This window comes from Dipteris shenzhenensis, chromosome 21, assembly GCF_047967505.1.
Source record: "Dipteris shenzhenensis isolate YYH24624 ecotype China chromosome 21, Dip_SZ_1.0, whole genome shotgun sequence".
Classification (NCBI taxonomy): domain Eukaryota; kingdom Viridiplantae; phylum Streptophyta; class Polypodiopsida; order Gleicheniales; family Dipteridaceae; genus Dipteris; species Dipteris shenzhenensis.
This window is the reverse complement of record NC_141616.1, coordinates 37,330,419-37,350,546: the sequence shown is the minus strand read 5'-3', so window position 1 is coordinate 37,350,546 and position 20,128 is coordinate 37,330,419. Positions and strand designations below refer to the sequence as shown.

The 20,128-nt window shown below is 40.6% G+C and overlaps 1 protein-coding gene across 1 annotated transcript in view; it reads right to left on the bottom strand.

Annotated features, from left to right (window-relative positions):
* Positions 1-19,250, bottom strand: part of LOC147888816 (short-chain dehydrogenase TIC 32 B, chloroplastic-like) — a 53,478-nt gene extending 34,228 nt beyond the window's left edge. The window contains exons 1-7 of the mRNA XM_087392372.1: positions 19,121-19,250; positions 18,582-18,813; positions 18,308-18,387; positions 17,919-18,072; positions 17,710-17,791; positions 17,425-17,509; positions 17,284-17,330 (exon numbers count right to left, since the gene is read on the bottom strand). Coding sequence (XP_087248498.1) covers positions 17,284-17,330; positions 17,425-17,509; positions 17,710-17,791; positions 17,919-18,072; positions 18,308-18,387; positions 18,582-18,813; positions 19,121-19,250 — 810 coding nt within the window. The remainder of the gene's footprint in view (positions 1-17,283; positions 17,331-17,424; positions 17,510-17,709; positions 17,792-17,918; positions 18,073-18,307; positions 18,388-18,581; positions 18,814-19,120) is intronic.
* Positions 19,251-20,128: the final 878 nt, after the last annotated feature.

Sequence of the window (20,128 nt, the reverse complement as noted above, 5' to 3'; positions counted from 1 at the left end):
GTGTGGACAAGAAGAAATGCAAATGCGTTGTGTTCTATTGTCTACAGTGTATGTGATTCTATCATGGCATTAATTAAACATGTCATCACAGCGGAGGAGGCATGGATGGTCTTGAAAAATCAGTACGAGACCACGAATTAGACATGGATTCAGAATTTGGAGACTCAACTCGTGAACGAGAAACTATCTGAGTCTGAAACGATAGAGAAGTTCATCACCAGGGTGAAGAATCTATGCGATCAGATGACTGCGATTGGCATCACCATCACCAGCGAGAATCTAGTACTAAGGTGCATATGGATTCTCCCACCAAAGTACAACGATCTTGTTATGGCACTGAATACGCAGAACAGAAATCTATCCCCTTAACTTTGAGGATTTTAGTGCGATGCTTCTGGAGGAGAAGAGCATCAAAAGATGAGGACTGGAGAAGATTCGACTTTCTCAACTGGATTAAAGAAAGGTAAGGGTAAGGACTCTGGTAACCCATCTTCTTCTGATGATAAAAAGAGAAAGAAGAAGATCAAGTGCTTCTATTGTAACAAGGCAGGGCACAAGCAGAATGAGTGTCAAAAAAAGATTGCAGATGAGAAGTACGGAGTAAAAAAAGAGTCCAACAATAGCACACAAGCAATACTAGTAGAGCTATTTGTAGATAGTTCATGTACCTACGGATGAACCTTGGCTTATTGACAGTGGTGCATCGCGTCACATGACTAGTCGTAAGTATTGGTATACCTCTCTACATCTGGTAGGGAATGAGATCCTGGTAGTAGTCGGCAATGATGCAAAATGTCAGCAAAAGGAAAAGGTATGATTGCTCTCAAGTCAGATAGAGTTGTAAAACAATTGTCCGATGTTCTTTATGTGCCAGATATCAAGAGGAACTTGTCTGTTTCTGCGATCACAGATCAGGACCTCAAAGTTCAATTTGATAAGAATGGCACATAGATTTTGGATCTTCAAGGGAAGGTCATTGGTAAAGGTACACGGTGCAACATCTACAAACTCTCAGCTTTCAGTGCTCGAGTCAATGTGAGCAACACTAAGCTGTGACATGAGAGGTTTGATCATCTAAACCTTAGTTCTTTAAAGGAGATGCATAAAAGTGGAATGATTGTAGACCTAACAGAAATTACAGATCTTCTCGATGTATGTGAAGCTTGCATGATGGGCAAGCAGCATCGACAACCCTTTCCTAAAGAGGCCAACAGGGTAGGCTCCTCTAGAGCTCATTCACACGGACCTCTGCGAAAAGATGGAGGTGGAAGCTTTGGGTGGTTCCTACTACTTCATGACGTTGGTCGACGACTACAGTAGAAGGATATGGATATACTTCCTGAAGACTAAAGATGAGGCTTTTAGTAAGTTCAAAGAATTGCATGTAATGGTTGAGAAAGAAATGGGAGGAAGGTGAAGAAGTTGAGATCAGATAGAGATGGAGAGTTCACATCAAGTGAATTTAAAAGTTACTGCAAAAGTCACGGGATCAAGAGGTAGAAACCCCGCCACATACATCACAGCAAAATGGAGTAGAAGAGCACAAGATGAGCATTATCTGTGAAATGGGCAGGAGTATGATGAAAGCGAAAGATTTTCCAAAGTCTTTTTGGGCTGAAGCATGTAACACGGTAGTTTACATTCTGAATCGTAGCTACACGAAGGCTGTGAATGGGATGACTCCACTGCAGGCCTTTTTTGGAGGTTTCAACTGCAAATTTCAGAGTTTTTGGATGTGACTGTTTTGTGCATGTCCCTAATGCTAACAGGACCAAATCGGAACCGAAGAGCCGAAAGTGTATTTTCTTGGGCTACAGTGAGGAGGCGAAAGGTTACCGTCTCTATAATCCTATTACCAAGAAGGTAATAGTAAGTTGCAATGTGGTCTTCTTAGAACAGCCACATCAATTGGAGGAGGATGCTTCCTTCCTAGACAACCAGGACTAGGATATCTATCCAGTACAACCACCAACAGTAGACCGAACTCCCCCAATAGTGCTTGGGAGGATTCAAGTTAAAGAAGAGGAAGAAGAGCCTGTAGAACCACAACAGCAACGGCCATTTCTGAAGTGGGTAAAGCAGCTTTTGGATGGCAGAGAACCTCTAGCCATTGAGGAGGAACCATCCGCCGTCGGTCCAAGAGATTAGAGGAGCAAAGAAGGGCATAGGAACACTTGGTCAACTATGCTTTGATGACAGAGGTGATCCATGCTGAAGAACCCAAGTGTCTTCAAGAGGCACAGGGTGATGATAAGTGGATGGAGGCTATGCATTCAGAGTATGGCTCCATAATGAAGAAGAACACTTGGGACCTTGTGGATCGACCACCAAAACGCAAGGTAATTGGCACCAAGTGGGTGTACAAGACCAAGTATAAGTCCGATGACATGTTGGATAAGTACAAGGCTCTGGCTCGTGGCAAAAGGATTCGCATAGGTACATGGTTTTGATTATCAGGATACTTTTGCTCCCATAGCTCGACTAACCACAATTCGCAGTGTTTTGGCTTTAGCAGTACAAGGAAGTTGGCCCATGTTTCAGATGGATGTAAAATCCACCTTTCTGAATGGAGATCTCAAGGAGGAGGTATACGTGGAACAACCACTAGGTTTTGTGATCCCTGGTTCAAAAGGTAAAGTCTGTAAACTAAAGAAGGCACTTTACGAGCTAAAACAGGCCCCACGAGCATGGTACTAGTGGATTGATGCCTACTTTTTGCAAAATGGGTTTAGGAGGAGCCCATCTGATGCAAATTTGTATATCTATAGAGAAGGAGTATTGTGTATGATTGTGGTCCTTTATGTGGACGACCTTGTCATAACAGGAAACCATGAAAAGAAGATCTCGCAAACAAAGCAGTTGCTAGGAAAAGAGTTTGAAATGACAGACCTCGGGCTGATGCATTTCTGTTTGGGGATTGAAGTTTGGCAAGAGCCAAAACATATCTTCATCTCACAGCTGAAGTATGCTGGAGAGATATTGAAGGCATTTGGCATGGCTAAGTGCAAGACAGTTGGCACCCCTATGGAGCTTGATGTGAAGCTCTCAAATGAGGATTCATGATCACCACTGGTGGATGAAGTGGAGTACAGAAGTCTTGTGGGCAGTTTGATTTACTTGTACAATACGCGGCCAGACATCAGCTTTGCGACTGGTGTACTAAAAAGGTTTTCCAATAAGCTCTGGGAGAACCATTAGAGGGCAAGGATGCCGGTGCTGAAATACATCAAAGGCACACTTGATTATGGCATCACCTATACCAAGGGCAACATCTTGACTGGATTTTGTGACTCGGATTGGGAAGGAGACGTGGACAGCAGGAGATTAGTGAGAGGTTACTGTTTCTCCCTTGGATCTGGAGTTGTGTCATGGGTCAGCAAGAAGCAACCTACAGCTGCTCTTTCTTCTACCGAGGCTGAGTACAAATCAGCATGTTTTGCTTCTTGTGAGGTAGTGTGGTTGAGGAGGATTTTAGGGAACATGGGTGCAATGTAGAACAAGCCTATGCAGTTATCATGTGACAATCAGAGTTGCATGGCAATTGCAAAGAACCCTATGTTCACGCTCGCACAAAACACATTGAGATTCAATATCACTTTGTACACGAGCTCATCATGGATGGAGAGGTCAACTTGGTGTACTGTCCGACTACAGAGAATGCTGAGGACATCTTCACGAAGGATCTTGGAAGAGACTTGCTAGAGCCTACATCTTCATTGACTTGGCATTGGATTGAAAAAGTAAGTTCACTTGCGGGTGGGCATTGAGGGGGGAAACAATGTTGCACCGAGGCACATAAATTTGTATGAAAGTGCTAAGAGGAATGTGAGCAAAGCCCCAAGGCAAGTAAGAGTGTTGATACAATTCATCCAATCTATGAGATAACCATTCGAGCTTCAAAAACCTTAGTGGCTGTGATACTGACTTGGCCTATCTCTCAGAGTTTGACTGCTTGCAATCATTCTTGGGATTTGTCCAATATTATCTAAGGCATATCAAAGGATATTTTGAGATAGTATCGCCATTGACTGATATGACCTCAAATAAAGAATCTTTTATATGGGGATAGAATCAACAAGAAAATCTTAACGCCATAAAACAAGTAGTGGTCTCAGGACTGGTGTTAAAAGCTATTGATCCTTGGAAACCATTTTTCATAGAACTCCTCCAAGAGGGAAGGCCATTGGCCTTTGAAAGCTTTCTCCCTCTCAACGAAATTGGCCAACTTATGAATTAGAGCTGTATGCACTGTCCATGCTTTCAAAACATGGAGAAATTATTTGTATGGTTCAGAGTTCTATGTTGATGTAGATCATGATACTATGAAACATTTCTATAACCAATCTGACTCAGCTAAGTGGGCAGAACTCATGCAAGACTTTAACATATACTAAAGAGGGAATGAAAATAAAAGTATCACACATTGTGCATAATATGAGTTTCACGGTATTAGGAGTGCTCTAATGACCGAGATTAGATCAATGCTCCAATCTCATCTAACTACGCGGGAACCAGCTAACTCTACTTGTAAGCCCCCCATATGAGGAGAAGGCATTTGAGTAGATTGGTTATCTGGTAGGTCCTAGTTTGGACACCAGATGGGATCCATGTGTGGCCTGATGGCTGAACATCTTCAGATAGAGTTGGCACACTGCCAACTAGGCTACATGCAAGTGCGAGAAGGCATCCCATGATTGACCACACTAAGGGTAGATAGAGTATTTCTCGGGGCAGCCCACTCTCGGGTTGCGGGGCCCATTTTGAGCCCCAGATGATCTCGGATGGCTTTGGGCCGAATGGGTTAGTTGCTCTATTCTGCGCCATGGTTCTAACGTGTGGTCGGTGGCCCAGGACCAATCTCTAGTCGGCCATTTTGGGTTGACTGGGTCAGTCTCCCAATTGGGTCTAACCAAATATGACTGATGGCTATATAAGAGCAAGCTCGTGAAGGTAATATGTATCACTGGCTATAGCAACCTTGATTCCTTAGCATCCAACCTCCATCCTCTACTGATTCCAGCATGCCATTGAAGCTTCTCACATAGGAGCACACGGCTGGGAGGCAGCAGCGCCATCTATTGTATCAGTTTTATAGTAATCAAATTTTTGATTCTCCATACTATCTACTTTTCTCTCTTGCATACGAGATCTTGTTATTTGTTGAGCATAGACATTGTATTGTTTTTTTACAGGACTTACGCACATGTTAGCATCATTCAATCTTGTTCATCAGAACCACCTTCTGCTCCATTGTAGTGCAGCTAGCACATAAAATGAATAACTAAAACTTATTTTCCTACATTTGATGCTCTGATGTGTACTCTAACTGTATGCTTGCACATCCATAGAGGAGATTAAAATCCACCAAGGCAAGTCAGCCATTGCCATATTACATGATTAGTTCATAGTGGCATCACTCCCATCAAATCCATCATCATTGTACACATTCACACATTTGATACCAGTTCAGTACTCTTAGCATTTGGCAATTCAACACTTCAGACTAACACTTGGCAATGTAATCCCTCTCGGATTTAAGATTGTTGCACATTTGCATACCCAAATGCCACCCATATACAGTCATATTTATTGACTATTTTTGGCACTGGTCCCTGCACACATACATCAGCCTTATATAGCCTCTTGGCTACTCTAGACATGTAGTTGTTATCACTTCATTACATGCTTGATGCTTGGCACAGAGTTGTTCTTCCATCACAAGACATGGTTCATATTTACAAGTTTAGCATAATCCCCCGAATGGTAGCTCATGCATAAGCCCCACAGTGGCAACTCTCACACAATATTCTCATGGGTAGACACTCTCACTGGTACATAGGTAAGTCTCTTGGATAGATCACCAGACTAACTCCAACATGGAGTGACTCTGGATGAGATCTATGAGTGGAAAGAGAACCTACTTTGACCATTCATTGCCATAGCGTATGTATCGGTTTATGATGTAGACTCGAGCCTCATTGCTCTTGAGATATCGGATTCAGATGTTCCACATGCTAGAGCCTAGCATGGATCAGCTCACACTTTTGATCATGCACATTTGACAGTAAGCCCTCACATTGAGGCACATTTAATTGCAAGCCATCAGTATGAGGCAATCCCATTTACATCACCACAACCTAATTCCAGTGATGCACACCCATCACTTTCATGCATGGATCCCACTTCTACTATCCTACTAGATGCAAATACCTAATAGAAGTTTAGTTATGATCATGCAGTGATTCAGCATGTAAGTCCTCAATATGAGGCACTCACATCTCCAACTACATGTGGAGATACACACCATAGTGAATTCATCTTCTCAAATGACTTCATTTCAGCATCACTCAGTGATGCTTTCACCTCTGAATAGAGCCTACTTTGAACATAGTTTCTAGCAACAGTTCAGATTGGTGCATGTGTCTTCAGGACATTTTACCATATGCTCAATCATGCCACATTGCATCATACTTGAATCTGGGTATAACCACCTCCAATCAACACTAGGATATTTATGCATCCATGTCCTAGCCCAGTGCGGTAGACATCATTAGGTTCAGACATAGTGCAACTTAGGGAACCTTAGTGTTTCAGCATCATGCACATATGGCTGTAGCATATAGTCCTTACTTAATGTAGATTCATGGTTGGATCTAAGACTTTAGATCAGTCCCTGCATTAGCATTCGGCACTAGACTACATATGCCTCAAGGACATCTTATGCATTCTAAGTTTTATTCCAGGATTCAAGGCCTTTATATTGTCAGCTTCATCTTGAGCCTATGAAATATGCTACATCCCATGCTGATGGGTGTTTGGACATGCACACATTAGATCACCTTCAGCTCATGATAGTTGAGCATATAGGTTGGACAAGTTTCCAAACCTTGTTAGTTTAATAGGCCTATTCTCTAGCAGAGCAAGTATCATACCTGCACCTTTTCAGTCCCATATTTTCAATACTTGGATCACTTTGTCTACAATGACTATGCAATCTTCTATAACCCTACATCATATGATAGAGATTACTCTACTATAGCATACCTCTGTTATTGCTATCAATTCTTCTAGGTTGGTAAAACCATCGTATCTCACAACCTATCGGATCACATCTTCATGGCTACATCGACTAGCTTCATATCCATATGTCTTTTCTTCAGAGTAGTTGCATAGTTCATGATGACTTATAACATGTTCAGCATGTAGCCATACATGTAGCAGTCATGTATGTAATTACCTTTTGATCAATCAATGTTTGATCCAGGTGGACTTTACTTTCTACATATTTCCTTCCTCTTCCCTTCGGCCTATCTTCTAGGTTTTATTCCCAAAGGTGAAGGATGACCCTTAACTTAAGAGGGGGAAATGCACATCTTGTACATGACCACATAAGTTGTACTCATTGTACATGCTTCTGATACGTAGTCACTGTGCTCACACATGCACATACTACTCTGATTGTTTTCAATTTTCTTTTCAGTTTTGGATGCTATTGTATGCACCAAATGAACAAGTTCTTGTACATGTACCCTCTACCTACCTAGTGCAATTTAAGAGGGAGTGTTAAGGATGGTGTAAATTGTACCATGTAGATAGGGGCATTAGGGAAAACCCTGACCCTAACCTTGACCCTAAGGGATACTCATGTATATATTCATGTTTATGTTCAATAGAACATAGTGTATAGTTATTCTAACTTGTGTGCACTCCTCTCTCTCTCTCTCTCTCTCTCTCTCTCTCTCTCCCCACTTTATCACACTAGTATCTCCCTTACCATCCTTGCCTAACTCTAAAAGAAGTGAATGTCAAAGAGAGATTTTTTTTCCATTATGATGAGGAAATCTATACTAGTTGAAGCATGATTGAGTAAGTGCTTGGCATCCCTAGAGCTAAACCATGAGCCTTGGAATAATTTCATGGAGGTAGATACCTTAGTCAAATGTGATCTCCAGTACCATTATAAAAATGCAATACATGAGAATAGATCCAAATTATCACATCTATGAACATTGAGATACACCTATTGGGAACGTCTAGGCTCAAAGCACCAATGCATACTTGGAGATAGATATGAGAAGGATAAATAACAAAGCCTATGATGCAATATTGATTATAAATTTTGACCAAGAACTCAAGGAGGATGCAAAATTCAAAGTATAGCTATCCATACACTAAGGCGATGCAAGCATCTGTGCAAAATAAATATGAAAAGTTGGTCAAGGAGTAGAGGCAAATAACAAAAGAAGAAAATATGCATCATCATCCTTGAACCAATAGCTAAATCACACTAAAATAAATACAAAGAATGCCAAGAATGAGCTAAAATCCATGGTAGAGAATCTTGAGTCTCGAAGAGTGGAAAATGAGGCCCTTTACTAATGGATTTTTAACATGCAAAATGTGTTTAATGTCCATTGCAAAATGAGAATGAGAAAACTAGGACAATAATGCTAGAGCTACAAAAAACATTGATAGCCAAGCAAGGATTCCTTATCAAACAGAAAGGATCCATATTGTAGCATCTCATGAAATAATGTGCACTATTGTGGGATATATTGCATGATTTGAAGCTATTCATGAAATACAATTCTCTTATGTAAGATCTTGCTAAGTCTCTTGATAATGTTGAGAGGTAGTCCTTCAAATTGTGTGAACTAGAGTACTATTGAGTGAGTGTTGTAGGATGCCTACATTGAGGCTACTAAAGATTTTAAAGGAGCTTTTGAAATAGTTGCACGAATTGGATAGAGATAATTTTCATAATGAGCATCACCTGGGGCAATTAAATGATAATATCTCATAACCTTGTGTTGGGGGAGGAAATTACACTCAAAAAATACCTTACCAATGAACAAATTAAGACAGTGGTTCTCACAGTAGCATATATTAAAATCATAATTTATCCTCTTGAAAGTTGAGATGCAACTGTAAGATCATCATTGCAAAATTTTCCATGGGCACATCATAGATGATTATCAAATCCAATGGTTGTAGTGTGGACACTCTTTGCAAGTCAGTTGCATTGAATTATTTATGAAGGCATTATAAAAACATAGACTTTATAATACTCCTGAGTAAGTTGTGCATATAGCAATTGTGCTTAATGTTTGTTGAGAGGATCCATGAGGAGAGAATATTGCCTATCTAGGCAATTTGTGGTGTCTCTCCTAGTTACGAATCTCTATCCACAAAGAGATGAAAAATAGTTTGGAACCATTGGATAAAATTTCCTTTTTTATTATAATGCTAATTGTAGGGATGTTGCTCTCAAACTTACGGGTTAAATGAATTGTAGAATACTAGGGTTTTGCAAGAGGCCTCAAAGATGATTACAATTTCGAAGTGAGAAGAAATTGTCCTAAGGCTCTAAATGATCATATAATGAATTACTACTACACACAAGCCTTATTCTGACGGTTAAGCACCGATGTTTAGTGCGTGCAGGGTGCTAATCATTAGTATGTAAAGTGGGTTTTAAAAGTGTCACTATATAGCGACACTTGCCAGACTTGTATAAGGTCATTATATAGCGATGTTTTATAGAGAGTGTTTTTTCCATACCGACCTTTAAAGATAGTTTTACCCAATGACAAAAAAAAGTTCTTTTCATACATGTTTGATCCTTTGAAAGAATGTACATTAAGTTTGAAGGTCATATATTCATGTCCAAGTTTGAGATGAAAAAAATCAATGAAGAGCATTTACATCAACGGTGAGCCAAGTCAAGTGCACCAAACAAGTCTATCTCCAACTCTATACCGAGTTGATCTCCTATATCGTCATCGTACTCTGGCATCATACGTTCACCATAGACTTGATCATCTTCTTCAATAAAGTCGGGTGATTCTTGATTATTGTCATCTTCTTCCTCAATATCGTGATCTTCATCTTCCATCCGTATAATGTCATTATGCACATTTTCCTCTTGGCTCATATTGTGATCTTCATCTTCTTCACTAGATCCATCTGGATCAATTGGATCTGGCATTGGTGGTGGCATCTCCATATCCACATCTCTATCTTCAAAAATTTGCTTACTTCATGGTGCAACTTGGATCACGTACTACCATCTTGGATTAGAACGATCCGGATGAAAAACCACTTATATTGAAGATGGGTGCCAAATTCCATCATTTATTGAAACTATGCTTAAGTACATGTACCAATGGATATTTAAAAACAAAAGATTCAATTAATTAAATCATTAGTATGCACCTACTCACAATGCTTGGGAAGAACAAAGACCATCGTAAATAGTTCTAAACCATTTTACATCAAGAATGAAAATACTAAATCATCCGAAATCAATTTCATAGATTTTGTAAATGGTCCCACAATAATCCAACTGCAAGGAGAGAAGATTGGTATTCAAAGCACTTGCTCGGCTATCTTGTGTGAAGCTAGCCATGACTCCACAATCATACGTGACTCTCTTTCAATCAATGTGTTCCACACAAAAATGTCATTGCTATGTCTAGGAGCTTTGGAAATATCAAAGACCTACATTCTTGTCCATAAGATCTGTAACTTCTCTATCAAAGATACCATGTACATGGCCTCAAACTCGAACATCACGTGTGCATTGCCCCTAAAAATAGAATCCATCATGTCCACCATACCCTTGTCATCATCCAGCACATCCGAGAGACTATACTCCTTCTCAAAGTGTGAAGGTATACGCACACCCTCGCCACCCTCCTCATCCTATCTCAAGGTTTCATGTAAATATAAGATCTTGTCTCAAGATTTTGTGTCGTGTATGCATGCAATATTAATCATGAACTCAAATAGCATTAACTTTTTGATGATCCATCACCACGTGCACCACTAATGGTGGGTAATGGTTTGGGCTCCTCCCCATACATCTCCAAGTGGTGCATGACAATACGGCATTAATGTCATACTTCTCACTTGCAATGAGTGCAATGATAATATAACCTCTTCGTAAGCCACTCTGTGCACCCAAGCATTGGTGCATCATCTGACAGGCTTCCGCTCGTCCCTTCCATCTGCACACCTTCAAAATCACAACACAAAATGCAAAGAAATCCATTAAGATCCAAAAAATAGCCACCCATGAGCTCCTTCCCTCTCTTCTTAGATGAACTGCTCTGAACCGTCGCTATATATCGACGCTTTGCTCTGTTTTGTTGCTATATAGCAACGCTTTTAGGGTATAAGTATATAGCGACACTGTTAGGATATAAGTGTCACTATATAGCGACACTTAGGATATAAGTGTCACTATATAGCGACACTTAGGGTATAAGTGTCGCTATATAGTGACACTTTTAGGGTATAAGTGTCACTATATAGTGATACTTTTAGGGTATAAGTGTCGCTATATAGCGACTGACCAGTGTCGCTATATAGCGATGCTAGGGGACTAAAACCCAAAACCCCGTGCGATGCCGTCTTTCACAACTCTATTGTGAGAAAAGAAAAAATCTCTCCTCCCATACTATATTCGGTGACCTCGCTTTCCTCCTCTATTCCCCACACTCCTCACCCCTACCAAGCCCCTCTCTCAACACTTGTGCTCTCTCTCCACCCTTCTCCCTCTATGCTTGTGTGAAAGGAAGTTTTTCAAGAAGGTGTGTCTCTTTAAGCAATATAGGTTCATTTTTTGTGAGATTTCATTTTGTTAGTGTTGAAGCATGTTTTTCGTTGCATTGCTAAGCCGATGTGCTAATTTTCATGCTTGATTTTCAGAGATTAAGAACAAAAAATGAGATTTGGTAAAAGAAAGAAGACTCACCTCTTCTCTTTTTGGCATTTCTCTTCCTCCTCTTTCCCTTTCTTTCGTGCTTTCTCCTTGTTTGTAGGCTTATGCTTGTCCCCTCAATCCAATCCCTTTGGAAAGTTGCTTCTCCAAAATCCTCCTTCCTCTAACTAGTTATCTAAAAAATGGTATGTTTCCTCTCTTTTGTAGGGCCAGTCCATTAAACACCGAGCTGCGGGACTTTTCCACGTAAGAAAGTGCTTTCTCTTTTTTCATTCTTTTGTTTTTGTTATTTGCATTGGCCCACAGCTAGCACTTTAAGCACTAGCTACAGTGATGGCCATAGGAACCCTTTCTTTTCCTCTCTTCTCTTATTCTCTCTTCTTCCCCTCGTTTCCTCTTTTCCTCCCTCTTTCCCTTCCTCTCTTATTTCCTCTTCTTCCTCTCTTTTCTTTCTTTCCCCTCTCTTTTTTCATTCTCTTTTCCCCTCTTCCTAGCCTTCCTCTTCCTTCTCTTCTTTTCCCCTCTCTTATTTCCTCTCTTTCATCCTTGATCTTTTCTTTTCTTTTCATAAGCATATGCATTTGCCTATGCTTATGCTCATATGCTTATGCTTATGTATGAGCATATGCTGATATGCTCATATGCTTTTCCCCTCTCTTTTTTCCTTCTCTTTTCCCCTCTCTTATTTCCTATCTTTTATTATATTTTCTCCTCTTTTCATAAAGCATATGCATTTGCCTATGCTTATGCATGAGCATATGTTCATATGCTCATGCATAAGCATAAGCATATGCTTTCTCTCTTTTTCTCTTTTTTCCTCTCTTTTCTTCTTTTCCCCTCTCTTTCTTTCTTCTCTTTTCCCTTCTTTTTTTCTCTTATTTCTCTTCTTTTCCCCTCTCTTATTTCCTCTCTTTCGTCCTCTTTTCTTTTCTTTTCATAAGCATTCATTCGTCTATGTATCTCTCTCATAAGCTTATGCTTATGCATGAGCATATGCTCATATGCTCATGCATAAGCATAAGCATATGCTTTCTCTCTTTTTCTCTTTTTTCCCCTCTTTTCTTCTTTTCTCCTCCCTTTTCTTATTTTCCCCTCTTCTTTTTCCTTCTCTTATGCTTATGCTCTTTTCCCCTCTTTTTTCATTCTTTTCCCCCCTCTTCCTTCCTCTTCCTTCTCTTCTTTTCCCCTCTCTTATTTCCTCTCTTTCATCCTCTTTTCTCTTCTTTTCATAAGCATATGCATTTGCCTATGCTTATGCTCATATGCTTATGCTTATACATGAGCATATGTTCATATGCTCATATGCTTTTCCCCTCTCTTTTTTCCTTCTCTTTTCCTCTCTTCCTTTCTCTTCTTTCTCTTCTTTTTCCCTCTCTTATTTCCTCTCTTTCATCCTCTCTTCTGTTCTTTTCATAAGCATATGCATTTGCCTATGCTTATGCTCATATGCTTATGCTTATCCTTATGCATGAGCATATGCTCATATGCTCATATGCTTTTCCCCTCTCTTTTTTCCTTCTCTTTTCCCCTCTTCCTTTCTCTTCTTTCTCTTCTTTTTCCCTCTCTTATTTCCTCTCTTTCATCCTCTTTTCTCTTCTTTTCATAAGCATATGCATTTGCCTATGCTTATGCTCATATGGTTATGCTTATGAAAAGAAGAGAAAAGAGGATGAAAGAGAGGAAATAAGAGGGGAAAAGAAGAGAGCATAAGCATAAGCATATGCTTTCTCTCTTTTTCTCTTCTTTCCCCTCTTTTCTTCTGTTCTCCTCTCTTTTCTTATTTTCTCTTCCTTCTCTTCTTTTCCCCTCCCTTATTTCCTCTCTTTCATTCTCTTTTCATAAGCATATGCATTTGCCTATGCTTATGCTTATGCATGAGCATATGCTCATATGCTCATATACTTTTCCCCTCTTTTTTCCTTCTCTTTTCCCCTCTTCCTTCCTCTTCCTTCTCTTCTTCTCCCCTCTCTTATTTCCTCTTTTTCATAAGCATATGCATTTGCCTATGCTTATGCTCAGTTGCAATGGGTCGCCTTCCCACAAACAAAAAGGCGAGATGCGCATTCTGCATAGGAACAAAGCCCTGGTTTATTGAGATGGAGGCCATGGGAGCGACGGTTGATTGGGCTGAGGTGGCTGCTTGCATCGTATAAGTCTACTCCTACTTGTAATCTCACTTTTAACATTATTTTATTCTTTAAGTTCCAATCTAATTTCCAATTAATATGGTTTCACTCTTAGAGTGCAAGCTTGAATGTGCCATCAGCAAAGGTGAGTGGTGATGATGAGGGATTTGGCTTACACAGCTTCGATGAGGGCCACGGATCAGGCATAGCTCATGAGGGCCAAGGAATAGGCCAGCATGACCATGGTGAGGACAAGGACGAGGATGATGATTCAGATGAGCAGCAATAGTAGTAGTATTAGTAGTAGTTTGTATATACATCCGCATGTATATGCTTCTATATGTCAGCTCGTTTGAGCAAATTTGTATCACCCTTTTCAAAAGGGTAATTTTGTAACAAACAATGTTGTATATCTTCAACATGTATATGCTTCTGTTACTCGGCTCGTTTGAGTGATTTTGTATCATCCTTTTCACAAAGGAAATTTTATAATAAACAACATTCTTTTGTAATTACTTTTAAAAAACATTAGTGGGGCAAAACAAGGCTTGTTGTGGCCCTGTTTAACCCCGCTAATGTTTTTTTAAAGCTTCTGTTAATCATCGCTATATAGCTACATTTACCAGTGTCACTACATAGCGACATTTACTAGTGTTGCTATATAGCGATGTTTATTAGTGTCGCTATATATCGATGTTTATATAGCGGCCGTTCTTTTTTTACGCTAATAGCAACATAAATACCGAGCTTTGCACCCGTCAAAAAAAAACTTTTAGTGTAAAAAAAGTCGGTATTTTCATCGAAAAAGGGCTTATGCCTGGTAGTGAATGTCCAAATATATAATGTTAGCATAGTGAAACCGAAAGGGCTATATGATGGTTAAAATCGGATTCATACCCAAACCAATCTCTAGACTAGAATAATTTGGTTTCTCCATGGGAAAAGAGAACGAGTGAAATTATCCATGCATGCACACCACAAAATTTAACGGGTGAGGAATACCCATTTTTAAAACATTAAAGCAAACGAAGAAGATGTGCATATCCATATAATAAGAAGGTTGAAATTATAGAAAGTGGAAAGGTCTATCATAAACTGTGCCATAGTTTGCAAAAGTACTACAACAAAAGGACTAATCCTACTACTTTAGAGAATTAAAGAATTTTCTTTTAAATTAGATCTACCATAAGAATGCACAATTTAGAGGAATTTACTAAAATAGTACGTGCATTCCATAGAAGGGCTTTTATTTTCTTGTGGAGTTACAAAGATAGATAAGGGTTATATAAATATCCTTTGAGTATACACATGCTATATGGAGATTTTACATAGTGAATGCCGCAAGTGTACAATACATTGAGTTTATCATGTAAGTAGACTTCAAAGAAACTTGGGCGATGATGATAACGTAGTAGTAAAGAAATCCTAGTTAAGCTTGTTGAACCATGATCTTTTCTACATGGACCCGATATAATTTTTTATAAGTTGTTAGCCGGTATATGGCTAATCCAGGAAAGAGGCATTGGGAGGCAGTTAAGTGCATCATGAGGCACATGAAGGGTACCAAGGAGATGTGCATCTGCTTTGGTAAAGGAGACATGCGTGTACTTGGGTACACAAATTCAGACTATGCAGGGCATGTGGATAGTAGGAGATCCACTTCTGGTTATGTGTTCACCTTTGCAGGTGGTGCAGTGTCGTGGATGTCTCGTGCACAAAAGTGCGTTGCTTTGTCTACCACAGAGGCTAAGTATGTTGCAGCCACAGAGGGTTGCAAGGAGGCTATATGGCTTGATCGGCTAGTGGGAGATTTGGGGATTCATACAGGTGTACCGATATTGCATAGTGATTCCATGAGTGCTATTCAGCTAGCACGGAATCCGGTCTTTCATGCAAAGACCAAACACATTGAGGTCAGGTACCATTTCATCAGGGAGGTACTTGAGGACAAGCGCATAGAGCTTGTCAAGGTTCATACAGATGATAACCCTGCAGATATGCTGATGAAGAGTCTACCTAGTCAGCGGTTTGAGTATTGTCATGTATTGATGGGCATTGGATAGTATGCTCACTAGTTGTTCTCTCTTAAAGGCACATTGTCCTTTAAGTGGGAGGTTGTGGGGGTTAAAGGTCACTGTGCCTTAACCCCAGTTATGTACAATACTCAAACAGATATATAAATTAATGAAAAAGAAGATTAGGGTGGTTCTGCACCCACCAAAACTTGTGTGGCTCTCTGTCTCTCTCTCTCCTTCTTCCGTTCTTGCTTCCGTTGAGAGCACTCTCAATTCCTACATAGCAAGTAGGTCTTTGAACTTGCGCAACTTCTCTGCGCCCAATGCCTTCTTACGTCAAGACATGTGATTTTACAATCGAAAAAAAGTTCAACATGGGGAACGGTAAATGATCTTCAAAAGAAATTTAATTTGAAGGATGTGAACATGTATAAGGAAAAAGGGCAATTAATTCAACCATGGTGCCAGGGAGATCACCATGGTGTTATGACATTGTTGTACTTTTGTGAGAAATTGGAAACTTAATGGCAAGGTGGCATGTGGTGCCCCATCTTGTTTCTCCATTTTCCCCCCCTCAAAACGAGAGAACCATTTAGGATTTGTAGGAAAAAAGACTTTGTGAAGCATTTAAGGGTTGAAAATGACATAAAAACCACATTTTCAGGAAATTTTATGATACTTAAAATGGCGAATTGGTTTTTCCCATAAAAACTATTTTCCGTTAGTGACATTAGGGCTAAAGGCATGGAAAATAAAGGAAAGGAGAACTAGATATTGGTACTATTCAATATCAGGAGCTAGGGCCTAGGATGTTTTGATTAAGGGGTGCAAAGGTTGAGGTTCAAGGAAGGGCCCTAAAGGGAAGATTCTTCTTATGAGGACCTTAACTAAGGAGGTTATGTTTTTATATACTTTTCTTTTCCACCACCTAGAGTGTTTTCTAAGTCTCACTGACTAAGGTGTGGAATGGTTGAGGTCCAAGAAAGGACTCTAAATTGAAGACTTTCATTAGGTTGTATACTTAAAACATAGCATTCTTGTGTCATGATCACACTTAGAGAAATTTTGCATTATATTGCACTATAAAGAAGTTTCTTTTCCTTGTAATACTACACATGGAACTTGTTCTACATTTGTTACTTATATATGCGTGCGTGAATGAATATGTATATGTATGCATCGGTGAGTGTGTGTGTGTGCATATAGATAGAGAACATAATATATAATTATTTTGAATTTTGGTAAATCAAACTTTTTTTTTCATAAAATTTAAATCGTGGCGAATGTTACAAACATTAATTATTCACCAATATAAAAGTTCCACTTTTAATGAGACTCACATGAAAAATCATGCATGTTGCTGTCAACCTAGAATTTTGATTTCAGAAATGGAAGGGGGCCTAAAAGAGTTACCAACCTGTTGGACGCTTTTCCATAGGAAGGCCGCTGAATGTTGGAACACGGCTGTATAAGGATATAAAGTGGCAATCAGCTTGATTGATACTCGTCAACCATGGGTTGGTCAAGAAAAGCTTATTGATTGACAGAAGTCGCTCACCAAAACAGATATCGCTGTGTCGGAAAAGCTTGGTCTTCACAAAGCCTGGATGAACAGCATTTGCCGTTACCATCGAGCCTTCTTCCTGTAACTCAATAATCAGAGGCAATCGCAGGTTTATGGCCGGGTAAGCCAGCTGATAAGTAATATATTTAATGGCTAAGAAAAATGAGGGCGGTAAGCCAGCTGATCGAGTAATATATTTAATCGCTTAGAAAAATGCCCGCAGGTACCCTAGGCTTTGGTTGCATGCAATTAGTTTGCTGAGTTTGGGGTTAAGTATACCTGAAGCCGCCGTCCGAGCTCAATCGCATGTAATATGTTCGCTAGTTTGGATTGGCCATAGGGCTTGTAACGAGACCACCACCTAGTTTGAACAAAACGCAAGAAGCACTCTACTGAGAAAGGATCGCTGTAGTTCTCATGTTGTTGACGTACAAACTCCAACGGCCGCTTGGTATTTAGCGTCGTTCATACACTATAATTTCGATTACCTTGGCTTGTGGTTTATGTCGTCAAACAGGATGCCACCCTTGTATGAACACTTGTGAGCCACCGATGCGACGTTTACAATCCTTCCTTCTCTGCCGCACTCAGCAGCTGTTGACTTTAATATGTCTAAAAGGAGATTGGTAAGAAGAAAATGGCCTGAACAGTAAACATACAGAAGATCATTTCCAGGAGAGTAAAGCCTTGGAAGGCGTTGATAGAGCATCTAAGCAAGACTCTACCCATTCTAAATTCTTCAGAGCCCAGTTTCTGCACGCTTCTCGATAAACCTTTGCATGGCATTACCATTCAAAACTCAAGCCACCGCCAGAGGCGAAAGTGAAGCAATATTGTTGGAAGATGCTTGCCTATTTGAACGTTCACAATGACTTACCTAGATGATTCGTTGCGAAATGCAGCTCTATACCGTCCTCAGATAAGTGCCAGGACCCCCGAAGAATGCCTGCATTGTTGCTGCATCACAGAACCAAAAGGAGCTATATCTGGGCGAGTTTGCCAAATGCTCAAATTGTCCTTGCATTCCCCTTGCTTCCCTCCCCCAAAGCAATTGTGCATTTGTTTCTTGCGGCTCGGAACAGTTGTGCATTACGACAGGCTTAGTTTCACACAAGCTAATAACTCTAAAGAGGCTAAGGTTGTAGACTTACATCAATACATTCAGTGGTAGGTTTAACGCTCTGAAATCCGCAACGAACGTGGTCACGGACGCCACGGAGCTTAAGTCGAGATGCAAAACATCCAAACGGGCATTCGGGAAGCCTTGCAGGATTGACTCCTTTGTGGCTTGGCCTGCATGCACATCCCTCGCTGCGATCACGACATGGGCACCCCGTAAAGAAAGCACGCGCGCAGTTTCTGCTCCGAGTCCACTGGTCCCTCCTGGGTCCATAGTACTCGTTCGCCTCAGTATCACCCCTCATATCGACTGTCACAGTTTAACTGAATAGACAAACTTCATCTCCCTCCACAGTTGAGAAGATCATTTATCTACCGTGTACAGTTATATATTGCTTGCACGGCTCCCTAATTAGTCAAACTTATACAAATGACCGGGTATTCCAAAATCAAGCTGGACGGCCTGCTATAGGGCCTTTGAGGCTGCAAGACACTAGTTGAACTGCTTTTAACAGAGTTTTCGTGCAAATGGTACCAAACGGTAGCAGTAGCATGCTTGAATGGACGAGACCTGTGACGATCGCCGTAATACCACTTGCATCAATTCCTGCAGTTACGTCCTCCGCCGTGGCATTGCGTCGGAAGGGACCCTTTTTTGGAGCGGAAGCGTGTAGATTGCGAGTTAGCAATGGACTGGCCATGCAGGAAGGGTATGATGTCGAAGGAGCAGGCACAACAGAGCTCTGTGAGTAGGTGCAGTGGAGAGGTGTGGATTAATGAGTACCGAGTGGGTGCAGGAAGGAGGATGGCAAGCGAGGAGGGAGCAGGTCCATGACGAGACTGGGCGCCGGCAGCATCTTACAAACTTTCATTTCACAACGTGACTTTATCGTGTACAAGTCCGGCGCCCTTTCATGCCCGGCTCTCGCTAAGAATCTGTACCAGATAACGTGTTCCTCATTCCACCCCAAAAGCCACAGCTTATATTCAAACTGCGTCGCTGTCCATCTTTGCTTCATCAACCTTTTCTATTGATCAACATTCTTCTCATTTGTTTACGGCTCTTACCTGCTGCAACTATCAATGATTCTCAGCTGAGATGCACCGTTTCCGACCCTTGAACATGGACGCACTCTTCGCAAGCAACAAGATACGCAGCACTCCAGTGACTCCAGCAAGCAACAGCAAAATTATACAAGTTTATACACAAACCGGCGGTTGCTCTGCATGATTCACGTGCTGTGGCAGAAATTTCAAAGCCGCACAACACTCATTCAACGTATGTATCAAGGATAAAATTTGCCGCTACACGCGAGAGCCCATAATTCGACGCTTGCAAAAGCTAAATAGAGAGTGATGGTCATATGCAGGTCGTTGTGGCGGATAAACAAAGTTGCGGCCGGTGGCAGAAAAGGCGTTCATTCGAGATATTAAATAGAAGAGCCTCTACAACTCAATGGTTTTTTAGGCAGTATTTCGTAAAGTAGATCGTTTGTTTATTTAGGGTTACTAAACCCAATCCCGAAGAGGACTCTTTTATTTTACTTTAAGGAAAAAAGATCTTAAGCGCTTATCACAT